Source organism: Heterocephalus glaber, unplaced genomic scaffold, assembly GCF_053883595.1.
Source record: "Heterocephalus glaber isolate CG9 unplaced genomic scaffold, H.glaber_assembly_v1.0 deba00001687, whole genome shotgun sequence".
NCBI classification, from domain to species: domain Eukaryota; kingdom Metazoa; phylum Chordata; class Mammalia; order Rodentia; family Bathyergidae; genus Heterocephalus; species Heterocephalus glaber.
In genome coordinates this window covers 26026291-26051208 of record NW_028258412.1, presented here as the reverse complement: position 1 = coordinate 26051208, position 24918 = coordinate 26026291, and the positions used below count along the sequence as shown (strand labels likewise).

At 51.5% G+C, this 24918-nt stretch overlaps 1 protein-coding gene across 13 annotated transcripts in view; it reads right to left on the bottom strand.

Moving 5' to 3' along the window:
* Glt1d1 (glycosyltransferase 1 domain containing 1) overlaps positions 1–24918 on the bottom strand; it is a 75025-nt gene that overhangs the window by 17229 nt on the left and 32878 nt on the right. For 8 of the 13 annotated variants that reach the window (XM_013071852.3, XM_087198327.1, XM_087198326.1 and 5 more), the window contains 4 exons: positions 19571–19607; positions 17522–17578; positions 8863–8958; positions 7692–7741 (listed from right to left, as the gene is read on the bottom strand). In XM_013071852.3, the coding sequence (XP_012927306.1) occupies positions 7692–7741; positions 8863–8958; positions 17522–17578; positions 19571–19607 (240 nt within the window). The other 5 variants (XM_087198324.1, XM_087198331.1, XM_087198330.1 and 2 more) reach the window with 5 other exon arrangements.

The window sequence follows — 24918 nt, the reverse complement described above, 5'->3', positions numbered from 1 at the left end:
CACAGCGCGTGCCACACAGTTCAGTGCATGAGCACCACTGCTAAAGCGATGATTTCCAATTACCCCACCTCTAATTCCTTCTGCCTGATCACCCCACACAACCAAAGCACATCCTAACCCTAGCAATGTAAAAGAAGCCATCCAAGGAAAACCTTCTCCAGGCTCCTTATATTAATTTGCACATGAATATTTTACTTACAGTATGTGTAGCGAGAAGTCCATCTCTCTAATTCTATCAGCATGCATCCATCTCCTGATTAACTATTCAGGGAATGATACTTTTTCCAGGAAACAAATCAAGTTTTATAAGCTCGCCAAAATACCTAGCACTTTGACTGAAATGCAGCTGACAGTCCAAGAACATCCCTTAAGATGAAATGAGAAACTGCATTAAGTGTTGCTGGTTTCATCTCCCACCTCTGTTAACTTTCAAATCTCTTAGTGAAGCCAAGGACAACAAAGCACAAGACAGAGTGGATATTTTTATGCAATAAAAGCACATGTGAAATTTTTAAAGGCGAAAGCATCATGAGCAGCAAAGAAAATTCTCACGCCCTCCTTGCAAGCATGTGTATTTTCTAGCAGAAGATAGTCCCAAGTCCCGGGCTTTGGGGAAATCATCTCCCACAGAAGAAGTTACCTGGAAAGTCGTGCAGCTGCCCTGCTCCACCCAAGTGTTCTCCCAGAAATGCGCCTCACCCCCCGAGGGACGTTCCCCGGACTGGGGCCCACGCACACTGCCTACTGAGTGGGTAAATGGGAGATGGAAGGGGACTTTATGGGGGATGGAAGCCGGGCCACATGGGGCTGACGAGCCCTGAGCTGGAGGCTGCTTAGTTCCACGAGAAACCTGAGCCAGGGGCTCTTCTCTTAGCTCGAGTATTTAACAGAGTGGGGGACTCAGCCCAGGGTGGCTGAGTCAGGAAGACCCTGTCTCCAGCTCCAGAGTCTGCAACACGCACTCCAGCCTCTGGCACGTGGACTGCGGAACTCGTGTGGCCATTGGGATGGTGCTGCCCAGGCCACAGGAGCCATGCGAGTGACAAGGGCGACTCCACATGGGAAGGGACCCAGCCGGGGCAGTGTCGCTAGGACTTGGCCCAGAAATGCGCACATGGATGGTGTCTGCCAACTGGGACACCGCAGTCTTGGAGCATCCGCTGTGCTGCACCGTGGACGGCTGGCAGAGTCGATAAATGCGGATTCAAAACCGGAAGGGTGATACTCAAAGGAAAACTGGAGGGGCCGGCTGCCTCAGGGACCCTGGGAAATGGTTGGTAGCAACGTCCACAGGACTCACACCCAGCCCCAGTATCCAGGTAAAACAAAAACCCCAGCCCGTCATATGATTCACTTATGTCTGTCTATATAGAGTCCACCAAAAAAGCATGCATTGGGAAAAGAAAACCTTGCGTAAGTATTTAGTACTAAATTCATGGAGACAGCCTGGATTAACACAAGTCACCTTTGCTCAGAGTGGTGGCCGTGGGCTTCCAGACTGCTGCTGAGGCGCGTCTGCATTCTTTCCTACACTTTTTTTTTTTGGTAATGGGGATGGAACTCGGGACCTTTCGCTTGCCAGGCAGGAGGCGGAACCACTGAGCTAAATCCCCCGCCCGCGTCTGCATTCTTTTGGCCAACTGTGTTTACAGACAGACAGACGAGCAGAGCAGATGTAGCCAGCGTGGACACAGACGCGGACGCAGAGGTGGATGCAGAGAGGCTGGACACAGGCCCACCTGGCCGCGGCCTCGCCTTCAGACGGCAAGGGATGCGGCCCCGCCCTGGGTCCCGCCCACAGATGGGCGTGGCCGCGAAGGCAGGGCAGCCCTGTGCTGTGGAGCTGGGCAGGCGGACCGGAGACCTAGGGGAGCACCCTGCCCTTTCCCGGGAAGGGCGTGGGCGGACCCTGGGGGCCAAGCCTGAGAGCCCCGTGGTCCCATCCACCGGGAGGGCGTGCAGTGCCCTCCTCCCGAGTGACTCCTGAGGCAGAGACAGCGGGCACCGAGTCAACTTCTGTCCACACCTCCTCCCGGCCGAGCCCCGAGTGGCCTGCCGCAGAGGCTCTGCAGCGGGGACGCCTGTCCTTCTGGGAGGCAGTCGTGTGAGGCTGACTTCCGGGCCCACGGTAACCCCCACAGCTGCGGCCCAGCCCTGGGTTCCAGTCACGTCCTTGCGCTGACATCGGGCTGAAGGCATCTGTGCTGCTTTGGGGACCGGACCGCCTGGCGTCTCCTGGGGCCTCCTGGAGGACAGGCTCATGGAGAGGGGGCCTGCAGGGTCCCGCTGCTGCGGCAGTCGCCCCCGGGCGGGCGGCAGGCTGGGCTCTTCTGACCAAGGGGAAAGGTGTGGATGGCCTCACCCTCCAGATGCCTGGCTCACTCACCAAGCTCGCAGCCGTGAGCCGCAGGGGCTCAACCCGCTCTGCCGCAGCCACTAAAGCGAGAATCTTAATGCGGCCCGAGGCGGGGCCTCTGACACACTCCTCAAAGCGGCACCCGCTCACAGGGCCCAACCCTGCAGTAAATGCTCAAAGTCAAGTGGAAAATGGCTTTACGCTCCTCCTCGCTCGGCTCAGAAGCGAGGCTACATTGAATGCTTGACTCGGAAAATTAACAGCGCTTGGGAAATTCACCGTTGAGGACGGTAGAGCGAGTCTGAGCGAGTCTGAGCGCGGAGGTCGAAAACAGGCGGAGAAGGTCCCACCCGGGGGGCAGGTCCACCCCGGGGCGCAGCACGAACACCAGCCTCCTGGGGCCGCACCAGTGGGGCGACGGGCACGCAGACCCCGCCAGTGCGGCCAGGTCACCGCAGCCGCACAGCCCATGGAAAAGCCAAGTACGGGGTAAACAGCAGCATTTCAACAATGACACAGACAAGGCCGAGATGAAGCTCCATGGCCGCGCCATGACTGCCTGGCAAGCGGAAGGGCCTGAGTTCGATTCCTGATACCAAGGAAAAAAAATGAAACGGAACACAATAGCAGAACATGGCAAAATCTTTAAAAAGCATCAGAGTTTAGGGCCAGGGACGTAGCTCAGTGGTGCCGTGCCTGCCTGGCAAGCACAAGATCCTGAGTTTGATCTCCAATACCAAAAAAAAAAAAATCAGAGTTTAATACAGATTCTTCCCAGAATATGTGTGTGTGTTGGGTTACTTCTGTGCATGTGAGTGTGTACGTGTGTATGCAGTGGGCTACTCTGCTGCGTGCACATGGGGGCAGCAGGTTAACTCCCATGTGCATGTGTGGATGTGCATGTTTGTGTATCTGTGTGTCTGTCTGCCCATGCAAGTTTGTGAGTGTGTGCACAGTGGCTTACCCCATGTATGTGTGCAGCAGGTTGTGTGTGTACATGTGTGTACTGTGTCACCACCTACTGTGGGCTGGAAGGGGCACCACTGGTCCCGAGGGCCACTGGCGCACGCCCCCCTCTTATCTCAATGCTGTGCTTGGTGACATGAACCTGGGAACGGTGACATGAGCCGTGGGGACAGCGTCTACACCGCAGGCGCCGCTGGAGGCCAAGCGTGTGCCAGACACCACTGCTACAGCTGAAAGACAAGCGAGACGAGGCGCTGCCGGGGGGAACCATCGGACCAGGCACGGCCACATTCTGTCCTAAAGACAGGCGCAGAAGGAAACCCGCTGTCGGAAGGGTTTGTAGCTCTTCGGGCTGCCGTAGAAATTCAGTCTCCACCTGCTCTGCATGCTGAGATGATGTCTAGGTTCGTGGTGGGGCCGGTTTCCCCTGAGCTTGGAGAGAGAGCTTAGAAGCGGCAGGGACGTGGGCGGGTGCTGGGCCCACAGCTGCAGCAGAGGCCTGGCGAGGCAGCATGGGGAGCAGGCGGGGTCTGGACACCTCGTTGTGCTCCAGCCTGGAGCCAGGGGGCCTGCGCGGCCACAGGTGTGTCGTGGGAAGCCAGCTCAGGGGTTGACTAGGGACAGCTGAGCGCACAGCTGAGGAGAGACTCTCCAGCGACTCCTCTCTCTGCTGTGTCCTCTGCTCCACCGGCCACTGAGCTCACTGGGCTGTGGTGCAGGGCCAGCGCTGGCTGTGGGGCCCCAGGGTGCAGTCCAGTTGGGGGGTCCCAGCTGGGACACATCAGAAACACCCCCACTCTGCAGGTGGACAGTCAGAGGGGGCAGGCTCTGGTTGATTGACAGCTACATCTGGGGTTGTCCTGGACACTCCTCTGCTCCTGGACATGCCCATCCTGACTGAAGCAGGCTTGACTTTGAACCACCTTGGATTTGGACCATTAGCAGCTTTGAATTTGGACAAATCAGCAATCTTAACATTGGACCAATCAGCGGGCTTGAATTTGGGAGAATCAACAGTTTCAAGCCTGGACCAATCAGCGGCCTTGAATTTGGGCCAATCGTCAGTCTCAAGCTTGGACCAATGGCAGATGAACCTGCCCCTCTGCTGCTCTATATAAGCAGTGCCCCCTCAACTCTGGGTTAGTCTAGGAAAGGAAGCTCTGTCCCCTGGGCTGCAGCACAGGGGCGGCTCCAGCCTCCATTTCTACCCTGATCCTGGCTGCTGCTCACGAGGCCATGCCACACACTGGGCTCAGGACCGTCTAGTGAGTGCATCCTTCCAGAAGGTGGAAGAAAGAAGAGGAAAGGAAGAAAATGGGCATCGTGTAAGGTATGCAGGTGTGCACAGTCACTTGGTGCTCAGCGCGGGGAAGGTGGGGCCAGCCTGGAGCGGCCTGCTGGTAACACACGGTCACGCCCACCCTGAAGCAGCCCTTGGGCTGCAGCTTCTCTCCCGAGTAACACCCAGCACCCGAGTGCAGAGCGCAGGCACCTGCCTGGCGGGACTCATCCCCGCGAGGGATACCGCAGTCTCTGCCTTCCCCCAGGTCCCAAGAGGAGGAAAAAGAAGTATTTCAAAAACAAGAACACAGCTGGGTGTGGGCGCACACCTGTGATCCCAGCACTGGGAGGCAGGCGGATTGCCATGAGTTCAAGGCAGCCTGGACTGCATAGTGACACTCTGTCTCAAAAAACAAACAGGTAGGGCCAGGGATTTAGCTCAGTGGCACCATGCCTGCCTCAAAAGTGCAAGGTCATGAGTTCTATCCCTGGTACCAAAAAAAACCCAAACAGGTAAACAGCCAGTTGCAGCGGTAGTTGCTTATAATCCCAGCTAATGGGGAGGCTGAGGCAGGAGGATTGCAACTTTGAGTCTTAGACAATTTAAGGAGATCCTGCCTCAAATAAAAAAGACTGGGGGTATAGCTCAGTGGTAGAACAACTGCAGGTTCAGTCTTCAGTGTCAAAATGAATAAGTAATAGGCAAACAGAGGCCGCGGAACCAGCAGTATGCTCCGGAAGGAAACAGCAGGAACGGCTTGTTTTTCACAGAGTGCAGCTGAAGGAGCCAGGATGGCCGACAGCACCCGCTGCTGCTCCTCGGGGACCAGGTGGCAGTGAGGCCAGGACTCGCTCAGGGGCTCTGTGCTCTGTGGCTCCTCCTCCTTCCTGCCGACCCCTCCCGCACCTGCCAGTCTGACTTCCCCGAGAGGCTTCTGCTGCATGTTTGGTGCTCTCCGTGTCCCCCACTCGCCAGCTCCCCACGGGTTTTCTGGAGAGGAAACTTGATGTAGGGGACTCCAGCGGAGACCTGCCGCCTCTGTCGACACTCGGGGAAGCGCTTCCCGATCTCAGCTGCTGGGCCGGCTCCCGCATGTGTGGCGTCTGAGAGCTGAGCCATCTGCTCGCCTGCTTCTTTAACATTTGCCATGGGGTCTCTTTAACTTATCTTTAAAGGGGGAGTTCCTAGTTGGAAAGTGTATCACGTGCTATAAGTAGAACATCGTGATAAAAATAAAAACCAGGAAAGAGACAACCATGGTGTGAAATTCTTCCTGCCTTTGCCAGCCTGTGGCTCCAAGCCTGAAGCTGTCTCCTTGGTTAGCAAGAATTTGAGCTTCAGACTGAAACTTTCTCCTCCAGTCATGCTCTTCAAAGGATGGAAAGAAAATTAAAAAGAAAACAATGATTGCCACCATGGGACACAATGTTAATTACTGCACTGGGGATGAGCTTGCTGCTCCCAGAAGGCTGGCACTTGGGTGTGTCTGTGCACGTGTGCGTGTGGTGTGAGCATGTATTGTGTGTGCACATGTGTGCCTGTACCAAACACACTTGGTGGATTTAGGAGGACTCTTCCTATGTGACATCTGATGCAGTCCACACATTCTCGCCCTGGATGCTTTTATCGGCTTCTCTGGCCTCTTTCCATGTAAATGTTTATTTCCTAAAGCCTTGGAGAAGACAGGAAAGTGCTGATTGCTTCCTGGTCCCTTGGGAACTGGAAAACTAGAGAAACTACACAGGAGGAAGGCCGGACAGGCTCAGAGAAGTTATGCAGAACCTTGCTTGCTGGGATTTTTGGGTACATCCCTGTGCCAAGTGAGTGACAGGGCGACACACGTCCACGTGTGACGCTCACAGAGTGGGTAGGAGAGGGGTTCAGGTGTGGCGGGGGGATTCCCCTGCCCACGCAGGCGGGACCACCCAGCCCATTTGGGCTGCCAGAGCCACACACCCTAAAGCAGGCGCTGAGTCACCTGACACTGACCACCCATGGCCCGGCAAACTCGGGGTCAGCCAGGTTCCTCCGGTGCCCAGAAGTCACCTTCTCCTACGTCCTCGAGTGGTGGAAGGGGCCAGGAGCTGTGGGCCTCCTGTGAGGACCCTAATTCCTCCACGAGGCTCCCACCCCTGACCTGGCCACCTTCCAGAGGCCTGGCCGCCGGCGCCATCGCATTAGGGGATGGATTTGATTTCAGTGTAGGGGTGTGGGGGGCACAGGCCCTCACATAGAGACTGGGAGAGGAAACCGCTGCCCACATGATTTCCTTTCCCAAGTGCCTGGAGCAAACTCGCGGTGCTCCTAAGGGATGCGTGGTGCACCCGGCTCCCTGGGGGGCACACAGGGAATGGAATGTTTGCCCGGCTGGAAAATGTCCACCTGCACCGGCCTCGGCCGGGGGCCATCCGGGAGCCCAGTTCACAGCAACTGCCACCATCATCAAGCTGAACGACCTCCCTGGAGTGGCCCTCACATGGCTGGGACATAGGCCCCTGACTCAGCTGTGGCCCGAATCACTCTCTGAGCAGCTTAACTCAGGTTCAAGGATACATGGGTCCACACGTGCCCTGTGCACCAAGTCAGCCCTTCCCTTCGCGCAACCTGAAATGACCCTGCTCTGCAACCACTCTCTGCTTCTCTGGGAGTTTATTAGTTGTCCTTTGCAGCAGTAAGTTTGTTGTAAAGATTAATTATAATGTTCTTTACAGTAAATACCTGCAGAGATTAACTGCAGTTGTAATGATGTTTAACCTTGGTCTGGTTGCCTTTTTTAAAAGGCAAACTGACTTCATTTACTTAAAAATGAGGGAAAAGCCAGGCGTGGTAGCATACACCTGTGATCTCAGCACTCGGGAGGCTGAGGCAGGAGGACTACTGAGAGTTCAAGGCCAGCCTGGGCTACATAGTGAGCTCGAGGCCAGCCTGGGCTACATACTGAGACCCTGTTTCATAAAACCAACAGAGAAAAAAAAAAGAGAAGAAAGCCCACTTAGCAAGATGAGTAACGTAAACTATTTTAGAAAATACATCAAAAGTATAAAAAAGCAGAGAGAGCGGAGACAAGACCCCAGCACAGGGACTTACTTCCGGACCCACGATCACCATGTAGACGCTGGGCTCTTCTTGGTGCCATTCTTGGGAAGAAAAAAAGGAAAAAAACACTTTAAAAATGTTTCCAATTCACAGCTGGGAACACTATTAAGTTTAATAGAAATTATTCCATAATAGACATTATTTCACAGCACTTTGCTTTCATAATATTAGCTGACTTAAACTATATTTACTTAGAATTCATATGCTTCATGTTTTAAGTTTAAGATTTTGTTTTCTATGGTGCTACACATTATCCAGATTTCTAATGCTGGATAAGTAGGCCTGTTGCAGTTTATACCTAGATGTCCCCCCAAACCCTCACATGCTCATAGGTTGGGCTTTTGGGAAGTGATTGGATCATGGGGTGTGATACACATCACTGGATTAGTCCACTGGTGGGTTTACAGCTGGGTGTGATGTTGGGAGCTGGAGCTGGTTGGAAGAGGTGGGCACTGGGGTGTGGCCTGACAGGGTCTGTCTCCCTCCTCCTCCCTTGATCTCTCTGCCTCCTGCCCTCCCTGCTTTGGACTGTTTCTCCTCTTTGATACCTCTCTGCCATGCCATTCTGCCTTGGAGCCAGCTGACTATGGACTGAAACCTCTGCACACTGTGAGCTAAAATAAACCTCTCCTCTTTAGAGTTGCAGGTGCAGGTACTGGGTCTCAGGATGAGAAAATAACAAAGACGAGGACTAATATTCAGCACAACCCAGAACAGACTGTAGAAGAAACTGAAGAGAAATGAACTAACGCAGCCAGGGTGTTGTACAAGGGGTGTGTGCAGGATAGGTCAGTATAAAATGCTTTTATTTTTCTTTCTTTCTTCTCTCCTATGTATCTTTTTCAAATTTATTTATTTTTAAATTTTATTCAATTCATTGTACTTTTATTATTTTAACATTTGTAAAAATTATTTTGGTCTTGTAATTATTTGCCATGTTTCCAGCTTCCTCAGTACCTGCGAACATAGGAAAGCAAAAAACTTAACAGAAATTTCTACACAGACCTACTGATCCTTCCAGTTAGCTTCCTGGTTGTTTCCAAAGTTGCAATCTCAAAACACTTCTACTTGTGTGCAAAGAATAAGAGAAAAACCTCAAAGTCCTGAAGTGTGGGCTCAGCACTGAGACTCTCCACGCCCAGGTGTGATTCCAGAAACCCACCTGAAAATGCGTCCACCAGGTACAGAGGGTCCTTCACGCGCCGCAGCCCACACACCAGGAGGAACACATGCAGCTGGTCAGCGCTCTGGTAGATCTCTGCAACACAGGGTGTGGACATGTCAGCAGGGAGGACGCTCACTGCTGGGCCCATGGCCACAGCGTCTGTCCACACATTTCCTCTCCTGGCCTTGAGGCCAGCTTCCCCGCTGGGAGCACTGCCCTATTGGCGTGAAGCTTCACCTCCACAGCCACAGGGAAAGACAAGGCCTAGCAGAGCTGACCCAGCCAGCACCAGCATGGGAGCCCAAGGAAATGCCGGCACCCAGTTCTAGATGGGGAGAAAACTTCCTTGATGAAACTAGAAGCTGGGTGTGGTGGTGCACACCTGTAATCCCAGCTACCAGGAGGCTGAGGCAGGAGCACTGCAAACTCAAGGCCAGCTTGGGGAACAACTTGGTAAAACCCTGTATCAAAATAAAATAAATAAACAAGGGCTGGGGATGTAGCTCAGTGGTAGAGGTCCTGGCTAGCCTGCACAGAACCCTGGGCTTGAGCCCCTACACAAAAAGAAATGACAGATGACTTACATACTAACATATGCTGGAGTTCACACATGCACAGACAAGTCCACACATCTAGGGAACGTGTGTCCACAGGTAGGGAAGCATACTGGGAATAAAATATCACATGACACTTCACGCACAAACAAGTTTGATTTGTCCTTTATACCTCAAAAAAAATTGGTACAAAATTTAAAATAAGAGGCTATGTCAATATATGTAAAAAAGCAGACAGAAGAGGCGTAGCTTTGCTGGATGGAAAGCTGTGACATAAAGCTGGCTGTGGATCCCAGGCTGTGCAGTGCCCTCTCACACCCCGGCCTCCGGGCTGCCTGAGACCTCCACTGGCGGGGAAGCCGGGTTCGTGACCTGGCCCTGGCCCTGGAGGCCTTGCGGCAGCCCTGTCACCTACAGCCTTGCACACACTGGTGCCCTGTGACAGCCCGGCCACCTCCCCAGGAGCAAGACTTTGTGGGGTGACACCGACCCTGCAGGTGAGCCCCAGATCCACGGTGACTGTGCTGGACCTGCAGGGCCCCAGTCGCCTGCGAATGTCCACTGAGCCCAGAGGACGCATGTGGAGCAGACAGGAGCCATGGAGCTACGCCACCACACCACAACAGCATCCACCACAAAACCCAGAGGCAACCAGGGGACTCTCTGAGCCAATACAGCTTGGGTTGGTTTCTTACAGCTCACTAGAGCCCTCCCTCAATTCTTCAGCAACTGCAACCTGCACAGCTGGCCACGGAATCACGCCAGTTCAAGGCTCTCTCCTGCACGTGCTTCTGCCCATCACTCAGGGCAGGCCATTTCCTTTTTCCTTGCTTTTGTAAGTCTTGGACAACAACATCCCTAGTCTGATGCTGGCGAGGCACATTGACACCAGCTGAACACCAGTGGAGAAAACTCCTCCTGACATGGACAGATGCAGATGTCTCTCTCAGCAAAGCCTCAGAAACCATCACAGGGCTGAGGGGTGGCTCGGTAGTGAGCACTTGCCGAGCATGCCGAGGCCCTGGGTTCCAACCTCAGCAGTGCCAAATTAAAAAAAAAAAAAAATCATCATGGTCCCTAAATTAACCGCGAACAATTACATATTGAGATACATTTGAGGGTGTTTGCTTTTTTATCTATTTCTCCAATATCCTGAGTAGCCTGAAGCCAACCTCAGAACTTAGACCCGTGCGAGCATGTCTTGAACCAAAGCCTGAGCTAGTGGCTACACACAGATCGCAAATGTGGGTCAGAGAACTTGAGGTCAGACATTCAAGTCTGAGCCACAAACGAGAAGAGCCGAAGGAGACTGTCAAGGAGAGGACACCTCGAATGAGGAGGACAGACAGAGCTCAGCAGGTCCTGGTGGGGCCAGCGATCAGAGCGCACTCAGAGGAGAACTGGGGTCCAGCCTGGAGCTCTTGCCCAGTGTGTGTGAGGCCCCGGGTGCCAGCCAGCATCGAAAACAAATGCATTCATGAAAGTCGCGTATTAGTTACAAAGAAAATATACTATAAACCTGCACGTGGAGAAACCAGGCAGATGTCACTGAGGGAGGAATAGGGCCTCGGTGACACACACAGGTTACCTCTTCAGAAAGCAAGTGAGCCTTTGAGCTCTGGTAAGGACAGCTCCGCTCCTCAGGCGCTTCGCAGACATGCGTCTTGTTCATTGATGCTGCCAGTGTTGGCTACTCAGCAGCAGCTTCAGCTGGGCCAGCAGAAGCTGGGAAACTCGGCCCTGGCCCTGCGCTGCTCCAGATCCCTCGGAGAGGCACCAGGAGGGGCAACCCACGGGGGCAGCAGATCTGCGACTCTCATGAGATCATGGAGAGGACTGCAGCCCAGACCCGGGCGAGCATGTGAGTCGCACACACACCCAGCCGATACAGTTTTACAAAGCACCGTGGCCTCACTACGTAGGAGGCCCTCCTATGTGCTCCATTTATTCCATCTGGACTTTCAACGTGCTCGTCCTGACAGGTGGGCCCGGGGGGCGGGAGCAGGAGCTAATCCTTGCCTCCTTCTCGAGCCTTCCCAGGTGGAGATGAAATGGAATGGGAATTTAGAAAACGACGTTAGAGGAAGACAGGAGAAAGGACTCACTGGTCTTGCACTAGGATTCTTAAAAATAAAATGCAGAGGTGACATTTGGACTTGACAGAAGTGCCATTTCCTGGAAATAAAGATAACAGTTGAAGCATCCTAACCCGCAGGCCAGCGCCGCTGCCCCTCACACTCACACGCCCAGGCTGCTGACCAGTGGCCAGGCTCCTTCGGCCCCTGGTGGCGCTGCGGAGAGGCAGCTATTCTTGCTGGGCCTCCTGAAGTCTGGAGGAGGGCAGGCGCCTCCCTGAGGTGTGAGTGGATCTCACTTCCTGTTTTTGGTGGAACTTGCTCCTGCTCTCTGTGCCCTCGTGGAACATCTGGCGAAGCCCGAGATAAGGTCTGAGGCCCTCTCTCATGAATGCACACATGTGGGTGTCTCTTCCCATGATACTGTTTCCTGCGGAGTGGTATTTTTAATCTTCACGACAAAAATGTGTCATTGGCATAGTCTGACACAACATCAACAATGGCAGGCTAAACACTTCCTGGGCCCGAGGTGACTCAGCCAGCGTCGGGAACAGAACCCCTGACGTCACTTCCTGTCCCCACACCCCCTTCCAGCGGCTCCTGTTCCACTCTCTGGTATTACTAGGAGAAAAGTATCCAGGAACTTCAGCCTTGCATAGTACGCTAACTGAATTTTAGCTGAAAAATCTGACTCTGGCTTTGTAAGAATAAGGAGGGGCTGGGGGTACAGCTCAGTGGTACGCGTTTGCCTTGTGAGCACAAGGAGGCTCTTAGGTGTGATTCACAGCACCATTAAAAAATTTTTTAAAAAATGAAGAGATCTAGTGACATTCATTTTCCATATGAAGAACAAGTGGGTCTTCATCAGGAACAGGCTGAGGAAGAAAAACTGCAGTGTGCGTGAGGCATATTAGGATTTCCATACAGACATGAAAGGGAGAGGGAGAAGGAGTTAAATAAATAAACAACAGAGAAATAAGATAAAATAGAGGAAAACCAGGAGGGAATGGCTCAGTGGAACGTATGCTTTCCTCTGTCGCACCTTCTGAGTCGGAGGGCCCACAGGAGACCATCGCTTTGCACATGTTAGTCACCGGCCTTTACAGGCAGAAACCGCGGAGCCCTGAATCCTAACATTTCAGATGCATTTGGAAATTCACAGAAAGCCTTCAAGACCGGGTAACTAATTTGATGCTGACAGATGTTTCTTCTAATCAGAACAGCTATGGTAAATGTCATGTGACAGATTATAGGGCAGCGGCTGACTGCATGTAGTCTTTGTAGCTCTTCATCCACCCTGAGCTGATGGGATCTAGCATGGTGTCACCAGCAGAACACTGCTCTTGGGTTTTACACTAAGAGCCAGGATTCGTTAGCTTGGGCTTAGAGACACAGTGAACTCGGCTGGAGACCTGCAGCCTTGGAGGACAAGGACACATGGGAGGCTGGTGTAAGAGGCTGAAGACGCACACCATAGCCCTGGCACTGATCAGCCACCCAAGAGCATCGGTGGAGAATTAAATGAGCCCCCGCACTGCTCCCCAACTTCCAGGCAAACGGATCCTAGGAATTCAGAGGGCGTTGGCCACTAATGGGCTGTATGTGGTTCCATGTCTTCTGTTGTCACCGTCTGAAGCTCAGAGTGGAAGCGACAAGTCACAGTCCCAGGACCATGGTAAGATGGAGTGCAGATAAGGAGCGTGGGCCATCACAGAGCCTGAGATGGCAAAGATGAACAACTACTCAAACGAGAACAGACATCTGATCATAAAGCCAGAGACTCGGACGAGCACTCCCTCTGCCCTATCATCAGCTCACACCCTTGGTCACCCTGCCCAACTGAGTCCACCCGGGCCACAGGCTCTGAGCATACAGCTTCCAATTGGAGGGCTCGGAGGGGCCAAGGAGGCAATGCTGCAGAGTAATTAAACCCTGGCCATTCTGCTCATCACTCAAGCAGGACCGGCCACCAGCCCTGTTGCTGCGGAAGCTGGTGATGGATTGCCCTGCTCTTGGAAATTACAAATCTCAGTTACACCACGCCCACCCCATGATGTACTGGAGATGAAATCAGCTCACGGCCAGCAGGGCCGGCCTGTTACTGGCATGATGGAGTGCTCGGGCCGGGGTGTCTGTAACACTGGGATCGGCCAGGCTGCCCTCTCCGGGATTGATGAGCGTGCTATGAAAACTATTTCCAGCAAAACACCTGGAGATTTTTCTTTTCAAGGGAAACTACGGTGATGTGGTAGGTAGACAAAGCCTTGTTGGGATCTCTGGGACTCCATCTCCCTCCCTGCTAGCCGAGGGCAGGGTGTGATCGTGAATGCTCAGTGTCTTCCCGGAAGATCAGAGCGGCCTTCGCAGCTGCAGATGCCCACCCTGACCTGCAGCCCCTCGGAGCAGAGCTCCTGTGTCTAACATGCACCGTGGGCCTCCTCTGTGGACTAGCAAGGACCCTGGGTGATAGAATTCCAGGGGAGCAGCACGACTATGCTGATTTCACAGCGCGCAGGGGACCGGTGGCCTGAGGGCGTTCCGCCGCGGGGAAAGGGCCCTCCCTGCACCGTGACCCACTGTGACCACCGCCTTCCCAGGGACGACCCTGCCTGCTGTGTGAGTGCGCTGACGAGGTGAGGCGCAGTCTCACCCAGAGGCCCCGCGGTGAGGAGTTCCTGCCGAAAAAACAATGTCGGGGGCATGAAGACAGCGTCCTTGCACCCTCGCTGCTGCCCCCAGGAGCGTTCTTAAAAAGTCTAAATGTCCGAAAAAGGGGCAGGCCCAATTCGTTCACAGCATTCAAAATAACACCTAAGGAGACCGAAGCCATGATGTAACAAGTAAATCTGCTCAATTGTGGGATACAACATCAACATATAAAAATCAACCGTGTTTCCACAGCCTAGTAACAATTGGAGGTTAAAAAAAAATCGAGCCTATAATTGCATCAGAAATAAGAGTTAGGCATATTTATTAATGCATGCACCTTGAAACCACAATGTTACGTGAAATAAATGAGGCACAAGAACTTAAATATCACACAATTTCTCTTGTAAGAGACACCTAAAGTGTAAGTAAAGAGCAAAACAAAAGACAGACAAAAGGAAATAGAGAGGTGGGTCTTCCTCACGTGGGCAGAGGATGGAGAGGCAGGGACTGTGGAGAGAGGGGAGGGAAGAGGGTGAAAGAGGAAGGAAGAGGGGTGGCGCCCTCGGGCCAGCTCCCCCGGGGAAGGTAAACATTGTGTACTGCGGATGCGGACTAATAACAATAAAGAGATTTTTAAAAGGCATGAAAGATTTGCAAAAGTGGTTACAAAGAGAAAATAAATAAGACTTAAACAGACACATTATATTTGTAGATTTTAGGACAGTGTTGTTAAGATGTTAATTCTCCTTGAATTGCTCTATAGACTGAATGAAATAGGATTTTATAGTAACTCACGGATGCTTCTGAAATTTATATGGACATGTAAAAAACCTATATTACCTGACATGATTTTAAAACAAAGCTCTTGACTAATTCTACCTGATTTCTATATTTATTAAAAATCTACATGGATAAGATAGACATATAGATCAATGGCCCACTCATATATAGTAAATTAACTATTAACAAGGACACAAAAGCAATTTAAAAGAGATGGAAGAACATTTTTACTTAGTTTTTCAATTTTTTTGAGACAGGGTCTCCCTATGTAGTTCAAGCTGGCCTTGAACTCACTGAGATACTCCTGCCTCAGCCTCTTGAGTGCTGGGATTATAGGCGTGTGCCACCACACCTGGCTAAAAGAACATTTTTAATAAATGATACTAGAACAACTAGATATTCTTACAGGAAAACAAATTTGATCCCTACCTCACACTACACACAAAAATTAACTTCAAATGGATTTATAATCCTAAATGAAAGCACTGGAAAGGTTAAAACTTCTAGAGGTGAAAAAAAGTATCTCTGCTGCCTTAGGGAGGTGATGATTTGTTAGACAGGACTCAAAAGAAATATGGGCTGGGGATTTAGCTCAGTGGTTCCACCGCCTGCCTCGCAAGCGCAAGGTCCCGAGTTCGATCACTGGTACCAAAAAAAAATTAAAGAAAAAACTGACACAATTAGACTTCAACAAAATTTAAAACTGCCCTTCAAAAGACATGGTTAAGAAAAAGAAAAGACAAAAACAGAATGGGAAAGACACTCACAGTACGGACATCTGACAGAAGTCTTGTAGCTAGACCATGAAGAATTGCTGCAAACCAATCCCTAAAGGGCACTGCAGTAAGAAAGGACAAAATGCCTGGCCAACCTGACACTGAGCATGAGACCAGAATGAGCACTGTGCATACGAAGGGGAGCTGGATCCAAAGGGAACTGCTGCCTTATCCCCCAGAATAATGAAAATGGGAGACTGTCCCCACCAACTCGGCAGGCCCAGCATGGTAAAGCTACACAGTGTGGTCATGCACAACTGCAATCCCAGAACCCTGGGAGGCTGAAGCAGGAGGATCCAAGCTCCAGCCCAGTCTAGGTAACTTAGCAACTCAGCAAGACCCTGTCTCAAAATAAACACAAAAAAGGGCTGTTGAAAACCCCGTGTGGAGGCCCCAGCTTCAATATCCAGTGCCCCTCAAAAGAGAAAAAGTAGGCTAAAGACCTTGGAAGCAGTTTGGCTGGGATTTGGGGTGTTTGTTTGTTTTTATGAGGTGCTGATAGGACTCTGTGCTTCATGTAGGAGCTCTACCACAGAGCCATACTTCCAGCCTGCCCCCTTGTGGCTCATTTTTATATTTCTACCCAATAATCAACCTATCCAATTTACAGGCCTGTATTAAAGAAGCAAAAACACACGCACCAAAACCTTGACTCGAGAATACTTACAGTTAAAACTATGAACAAACCACAAGTCCATTTGCAGGAAAGCCAATAACCAACTATGGTGCATCCATACAGTGGAATACTACACTGCAATAACAAAGGGAGCTACAGGTGTTCACGAGGAGATGGAGAAATTCTGAACATTTCACTGAACAGAGAAAGCCAGCTATAAACCAGCCCTTGCTGTGGGATCGCACTTTGGCGAGGTTCAAGAGTAGGTGAAACCAGCTGCAATGGCAGAAACCCGAGGGGCGGAACTGAACCCAGAGACATCGTAAGCATGGGACACTGTCCACTGACCAGGGCCCTGGTCACCTGGAGGACATGCCCAGAGCTCCTCTGACTTTATGTCTGATTCCCTGTACCTCCTGGCTCTGACACTCTCATTTACAAAGTCAGAAAGCTCTGTTCTTATGGAAACAATGAATAATAAGGCAGGTTAGAGTCATAAGTAGTGCTTCATTTTCTTTTTGTCCTTTAACAACCCTGTATATGAGAAAGACCACACTAAACGTGAATGGCCTTTCCCTTTTGGTGCTGAGATTTCAGGTGACTTAACCTTAGCTCTTTCTCTGACTTCTCACATTTCTGCACCAATCACTTGTTTTTGGTACTAGGGATTGAACTCAGGGTGCTCTATGACTGAGCTATGCCCTCTACCCCTTTACAATTTCATTTTGAGGCAGTGTCTCACTAAGTTGCCCAGGCTGGCTTTGAACTTGGATTCTCTTGCCTCAGCCTCCTGAATAGCTGGGATCATAAGCATTCGCTACCATGCCAGGCCTTGACTTGTAATTAACAGAGTAAAGCAGAGGGAATGCATGAGGCTGTCATCTGATAAAGACCAAACGAGCCACAGAGTGAGTCTCAGAAGTGGTGTTGAGAACAGCATCAGGAAGGCCGAGGCCCCGCTGACCACCTGCTCTGCTGTCCTCAGGAGTGGGTCCCCCCAAGGCGCAGAAGGCAGCAGGGCTCAGCTTGCTCTCCAGGCTCGCCTTGCACCGTTCTTGTTCGAGGCATCACTTCCTGCTCTCCTATCTGCATTCGTGGTGTCACTTCCTGCTGCCCTGTCCCTGTTCATGGCCTCACTTTCTGCCCTTGACCCTGGACCAGTGGATTTCTCAGGAGCCTGAGTGTGACAGGCCCTGCTCACCTCACCTGCGCGCTGGAGGAAGCTGTTCCAGTCAAAGGCGGCATTTGGTATTGTTGCAATTCCTGGTCAAAGGAAAGAGAAAAAAGCTCACTTTGCAGAGCTGCTGGCATCCTGCCAGCCATGGTGGCTGAAGTTTCAGCTCTGAGCACACTGGGCCACGGCTTTCAAGTAAACCCAGATTACGAATGACCATCGACCCCTCCCCACCCTCCAGGACTGGGCCACACTCCTCAGGGCCACACAGACCCGCTTTCTTTTTCCTTTGAGACAGGGTCTCGCTGTGTAGTCCAGGCTGGTCTCAAACTCACAGGAATCTTCCTGCCTCAGCCTCCCTGGTGCTGGGAGTGATGGGATTACAAGTGTGTGCCACCCTACCTGGCTGAAAGGCATTTTTAAGAAGTTTCTAAGATGTTAGCAACCTACTTCTAACAGCCCAAGGTAAAAGCTATACCTTTATTTAAAACTCCTAACCTCAACTCTCACAAGCCATGCATGGCTGCCTGGGGCTGGGTCACTGCCTCAGAAGGATTTGTTTCCTAAGTTTACATTTTCCTTTGAAAATAAACATTTTAAAATGTAGACAATTCACATGGAACATTTGACAGCTGTCTTGAGAGGCTGCGAAGTTTGGTCATCAAACCACCTGGGAAGCTCACTCTGTGACTAGGATCTGCCATGAATGATGCAAAGTACAAGGGACAGCGGGAAGGGGGACTAAAAAGCTTGACATAATCTCAGCACTGGGGAGGCTGGGGCAGGAGGATCACCATGAGCTCAAGGCCAGCCTGGGCTACACAGCGAGACCCTGCCTCAAACAAAGATACAAACATAAAGCTTGGCGTTATTTTCATCTAATTTCACCTTGCCCTGTCCCAATTTCTGATGCCTTACAACACCAACCCTGGGTCTCTTTTACTAAAAAACTAAATTAAAATTGAATTAAATAAAATGTTTAAATGAAATTAAGTTCACCCGAAGGAATCAGAATCAGTTAAAACCATCACATCTTACATGAGACTAAAAATACGGGTTCTGAGGAATAAGTAGGGCTGTGATGGAGAAACTCTCTGAGCTTTCTCTGCCACACACAGCCCGCGGGGCCAGCCCTGCGCCAGGACGTCCTGCGTGGACTGGCAGCAGCTTGTGAGACGACTCTCTGGGAAGGCATCAGACAAACAAACAAAAGGCCACAGTGGCTCAAATGAGAAGGTTGTGAAAGAAGCATAAAAATTAAACTGGTTAAAAATGCAGGAGGGAAATGGGGATAAACAAGAGGGATCAAGGTACCTCCGCACAGTACAAAGTCCTGTGATGAATGGGTCACTATGCGTATGCAAATTGTAGCAATAAAATTAAAAATTTTTAAATGCTTCAAATGATAACAGATGAATGCTGAAAGGTTGATGGACACAAAAGGACCCCTTACAAAGGAGTGTGGGTCAGTGGGAACGGCAGCTGCACGCCTGGGCAGGCTGCTTCCTCCGACTGGACTCGCCCACACTAGCCCCAGTGCCTTGGCTGCCCCCACCCATTCTGTTGAAAGGTGACCGAGGCCAGCTGGACCTGCAGCTCAGCTGTTTTCCCTGAGGGCCTGGATGCTGCCAGTGGCCCTGGGGCCCAGCCCAGGGCTGCTCTGCCCCAAGCTACATCCCAGTCGTTTTTAAATTTTGTATTTTGAGACAGGGTCTCGCTGGCTTGCCCAGGCAGGATTTGAACTCGCAATCCCCCTGCCTCAGCCTTCCTCAGTGGTGGAATGCTGGGTTCTTTGTCTTATTTTGTTTGCTTAAACACAGCATAGATGGAGTATGTTACACTTCTACTCGAGAAAGGGTACTCGATCTGCCGTTTGATTATTTCGTAATTTCTCCTCATCTTTTATTCTAGAGTTGGAAAATAATGAAAATGTACCCACTGTACTGATCATTTTAAGCAAATCTCAGAAATCGTATGTCATCCACAAGCATTTCAATATGTATCTCTAAAGGACACATTCTTTTCAAATATAACGTGTACGTGTATATATATATATATATATTACATATAAACATTCTTACCTTGACTCTGGACATAGATCTTACCCTGAGCGTGTGGCTTTTTGAAGGAGAGAAAGAACAAAGGTAAGTGTGACAGTCCATCTTAGGCTTTTGGAGATAAAATAAGGCACTGCTGAATCCCGTGAGCCAATTCACATGTCCCGCCACCCCGCTGCCCTGCACAGACCCCCCGGCTTTGCCAGCACGGGCAACTCCACCTCACCTGGGCTTTGCCGTGAGAAACACAGCTCTGCCCAGCAGGAAGCAGAGGACGGGGCTCACTGTGGTTACCGAGTTAGTGCAGCAGCTGCTGGGCTGGGCCCAGCCAGGGGCAGCACCCGGGGTGGGGGTGGGGGGGACACAGAGCCTGGGGTGGGACAGGGGGCAGGACAAAGGGAGAAGAGAAAGAGGAGCACAGGAAGGGAGGGACGGCAGGAGGACCCAGTATCCAACCTGTGGGAAACCAAACCCCAGCCCTGGGGCACAGCTTCCTCCCATGGGAGCCCAGGCTGACCTCAGGGCCGGAGCCCAAGCACAGCCGCTGGCCTCCCGGGAGAGGCAGCCCTCGTGAGGCTGCCATTAACCTGCTGCTCCTTGTGGTGTCTCACAAAACTACTAGAGGGAAGCCGGGCGTGGTAGCACGCGCCTGTGCTCACAGCACTGGGGAGGGTGAGGCATGGGGATCGCTGTGAGTTCAAGGCCAGCCTGGACCACATAGCAGACCCTATCTCAAGAAAACAAAACTAAACAAACTGCCAGAGAGAAAAGAGATGCTTTTCCAGCTCACTGTGAAATGTGGCAGAAAGCTTTTCAAACTCAGGTTTGGACACAAAGGTAGAAGAGGAGGCGGTCCAGCCAGCCACTGTGAAATGGCAGCAAGGATCTGTAGATGCCAAAGGCTGTTTCTCTTAATTGAACAAACTACAGGCATTTCTGTGAAAAAGTCCAGAGTGCACGTCTTTGTGTCCTGTGACCTAAATATTCTGGACCCATGCACAAATGACTAAGCTAGTGAGAGGAGTCAGGGAAATCACAGCCCTGAGCTGTAGGGTGCGTGCGTGCGTGTGTGTGTGTGTGTGTGTGTGTGTGTGTACATGTGCATGTGTGCACGCATGTGTGTAGGGCACAGTGTGGCCCTAGCATTGCATGGGGTGTGCTGGTTCACTCTGGCCTTGCCCCCAGGTCAGTTTTACACTTTGGGGAAGAAGCTACCGTCAGGCAGCCCTGCTGGGGGAGGGCAGAGGCGACCATGGGGAGACTGACGCAGGAAGGCCCAGGCCAGCGGCTTCCGGGCGAAGTCAGCACCTTCACAGGAGGCTCGCTTGGTTTGGGACTGGTCTAGCGTCCTGTTTCCTGTTTGATTTTGAACCAGAGGCCTTCAACCATCCCGGCTGTCCTACTGAATTCCAGATGCCCCAGAACTAACAAGCCTTCAGAAACAGTTTCAAAAATCCTTCTCTACTAGTTAAGCTTTAATGGGGGAAGAAAATGGAGAGCACCAATCATGTGAAATTAGAAGCTGAAGCTGGGAGTCCTAAAATATTCCTGTCGCTTTATTATAGTTTCGCTGACAGCTGGAGAAGATGACAGGAACACTGGGATGTGGCTTGGAACGTGTCTTCCTCAGCTTCCGTCTAAAGCATTGGCTGGGAAGTTTGTCAGGAGATGAACTCTGCCAAAGGTCTGCCGCAAACACACCGGCGGGGTCCTGGCCTAGATGTTCGCACCCGTGTTCAACAGCGATGGTTCCCCTGAATTCCCGGTGAATCCGATTCTCGAAGGGGAAGCCAGAGCTTACAGTCCTGCCACTGCTTTCCTCATAAATCTGCTCTGCGATCAGAGACACACAAACAAAACACTCCTTTCAAGAAAGCTCACTCTTCTCCCAAAAAGTTAGCTAAACCAGTACCTCTACCCTGTGGTGAGAAGGGGCTAACCGTACACCGAGGCGTCTGGATCTATCTGCTGCCCTTTACCCACCCCTGGGGATTATTTCTCTAAAGCCTACTGAAAACTGGAAAAGATGAGCGTCCAGTCCGGCGTGGACCCCTAGCACGTGGCACTTAGCTAGCGTAAGACCTTATCTGAGCAAGTCGAAAGATAGAGCCATCGTCCAAAAGCAACGTGCACCTGAGTCACTTCCAATCACCGTGCTAAAAGAAATCTGGCAAAAGCCAAGTGGCTTATTGTATTGACTTTGAAAATCATTTTCTACATTAAAGTGATACGAATGATCCAAGTGCAAATTCATTTTCTTTGCTTCTTTCGCTCTGGCATGACTCAAAGTCTGTGCGTGGCACCCACCTAGACAGATGAGCTCATCGATACTTCTTATTTTACTATATTACTAAAATAAAATGAAAAGGAGACAGAGCATACGGGATGGAGGGGCAGACTCTGCCCTGCAATGTCTATGAGAAACTACTGCTGAATCGACTGATTATTAGACTGGGAAAGCCACACCTGTCGCACAGGGATCTACAAAAGGTGCCTTTAGAAGACACGCAAATGCTAACTTTTGCTGTCTTCTTCTAATGGAATAACAGACAGGAACCCCAAAGACTCTCTAGTCTTTGGCGCCCACGACACAGGGGTTAAGCCCCTGAAAGTAAGCTGCCTGCAAGTGGAAGCCACAACAAATACCATTTTTATAATATGTGCACAACTTAATGCAGCTGGCAAAAATAATAATGACTTATTTTGAAATTACAATACATCTGCTTGTGGCTTTGTTAAAAATATGCATAAAATAATCTCAAACTGCGTAAAAGAAAGCAAAGCCCATACATGGACCAGTCACAAGATGCATCTGTGTCGCAGAGCACACACTTCTCAGGGCACACGGTGTGTTTTTTTCCTCCCTCTACTCTCTTCCACGAAAAATCTGAAGTCTATTACCAGGCTGGATATGGTGGCACACACCTGCGGTCCCAGCTCTCGGGAGGCTGAGGCAGGAGGATCACCATGGGTTTGAGGCCAGCCTGAGCTACACAGCGAGACCCTGACTCAAAAAAAATCTATTACCAAGCAAGGAAAAAACCCGAATATGCTCAAAAGGGGGTGGACGAGACAGCCATGCCATGAACTCCCGCAATGGAACCACAGAAATATTTTTCAAGGAGAGTAAAGAGTAGGTCTGGGAGTGGCTCCGTGGCGGAGCACCTGCCTAGTGTATGTGAGGCCCTGGGTTCCATGCCCAGCACTGAGGAGAAAGGAAAGAGAAAAGCAAGACAAGGTGAGCGGGATCCTGTCCTATCATATCCTTTAGGCAGCGCCCAGGACGGGGAAGGAGAACCACCAAGGTGAATCTGGCGAGGCCGGGCGGCGGGTCGGGCGGAGGGGCGCGGCGGAAGGGCCAGAGTGGAATTCTGGCTTTCAAGGCGCTGCGTCTCTGGAGAGGTCAGCGCGGAGCCACTGCTGTCGGGGTCCAGGAGCCGCGCAAAGTCCCAGCTGCCTGTCCGATGAGACGCGATGCTCGGGGTGGGGCCCAGGTACACGGCAGACCTTTGTTCACGATGAGGAAAAAACAGAAAGAAGGCACGCAGGCGGCTCCATGAAGAAATCTGAGGAAGCCACGCTCAGTAGACGTGATGAAAATGCTCAGCTTCGAGATGTCGTGGATCCCGGAGGTTCCAGTGGGAGCGAGTCAGGGAGGGCCAGACCCCCTGGATGGGCTGAGGAAGGACTGAAGCAGCAGCTGGAGGTGTGCAAGGCCCCGCGAGGGTGGAAACCGGGCTGGAAGGTGCGGCTGCAGCTCCAGTCGCCGCTGGCGGTTTTCAGAGATGAACAGACAGAGCGAGCCGCTTAGGCAGAGGGGACTCAGGAGCTCAGGACACAGCAGGTTCTCCCGCACTCTCCGCGAGTTAGTTCAGCCCAGCCTGAGCGGGTCAGGGCAGCTCTAACCCGGCGCCTCCTGACGCTCACCCGCGGCACGGCCGCTGCCTGTGGTGCCGCCGCTCTCAGCCTCCCGTTCTGCATTTTAGTGCAAAAGAGCGTCCATCACGCTGCGGGTGAAGTCACTCATCCGGTATCGCACACCGCTACCACGTTAAAGACGGCATCTCTGCTTGCCAGGCGGGGTGGATGCACGAGGCCCCGGAAGACAAGGACTCTGTCTAAATGAAAATATAAAACCGCTAACAAGAGGACGACACCAGAAAGCTCGAACAACGCTGACCTCAGCCCAGCACGCTGCTGTGGCATTTCGCCTGTCGCTGCTGCTTTCCAAGCTGAGGACTGTGTCAAGTAACACTCACTCAGACTTGGGGTTTTAAAAAGTATTCATAGAGCGGCTGTGCATTCAGATGCCATCCTCTTAGAAGAATGCTTTTTGAGCCTGGTGTGGTGGATTGAGCCTGTGATCCCAGCACTCGGGAGGCTGAGGCAGGAGGATCGCTGCAAGTTTGAAGCCAGCCTGGGCTACATAGTGAGTTCAAGGCCAGGCTCAACTACATAGTGAGACCGTGTCTCAAAAAACAAAAAGAAGAATGCTTGTTGGAAGAGACTGTGGGCACAAAGGGTTTGAAGCCATGGGGACCTATTAAACCCTCATCTCTGCTTCTGTGGGACAAGAGGCTGCTGTTAAAATTAACAGCCTGTGTTTAATTTTTTGAAATGTTTATGTTTTCTCATGAATTTAGAGAAGACACTTTGCACATGGACTGAACGAGAAGTCTGCAATCTGCATATCTATCACAGAGTGGAACAAGAAGCAAAATGCTGTATAGGAGGCGTCTAAGATTTCCACAAGGTATAGGGAAAAGGTGGAACCATGCAGTGAATCAAAGTCTTTCAAATGCCAAATTGAGTCTGTGACACCTGCAACCAGCAGAGCACCGACGCCCCAAGAGGAGCCTCCTGTTGAGGAAGCCGGGGGACCTCGGCCCCTGGACGGAGAGAGGGGTCAAGGTAGTGGTGACATAAACACTGCTGAAAAATGACAACTTGAGCCTGAGCAAGGGCATTTGAAATTACAGGAGATAAGATAAAACCATCTTTACGGAAATCCAATGAAACTAATCAGTGGAGAGTCAGGCAGTGACAGGTTATAAACCCGGCCTCCAAAGTCCCCTCCCTGCACAGCACTTCGCCTTTCTCGGAGTTGACACTTAGGGTACAGAGCAGACCCAGGTGTGGCGGAGCTGCTGCAGATCCAGGCGGCTGTTGTAGAAATCACGCAGAGAGCTGTGTGGACCACCGCAGCACCTCGTGGCTGCCACACACCCAGCACCAGCTGTCCCGGCTGGGATGTGCGGCAGGTGTGTAAGGCACACTGGCTTTGAAGACTTGGTGCAGAAGTCATATAACACATCTCATGCAGCCAGGCATGGTGCGCACACCTATCATCCCAGGACTTTGGGAGGCTGAGG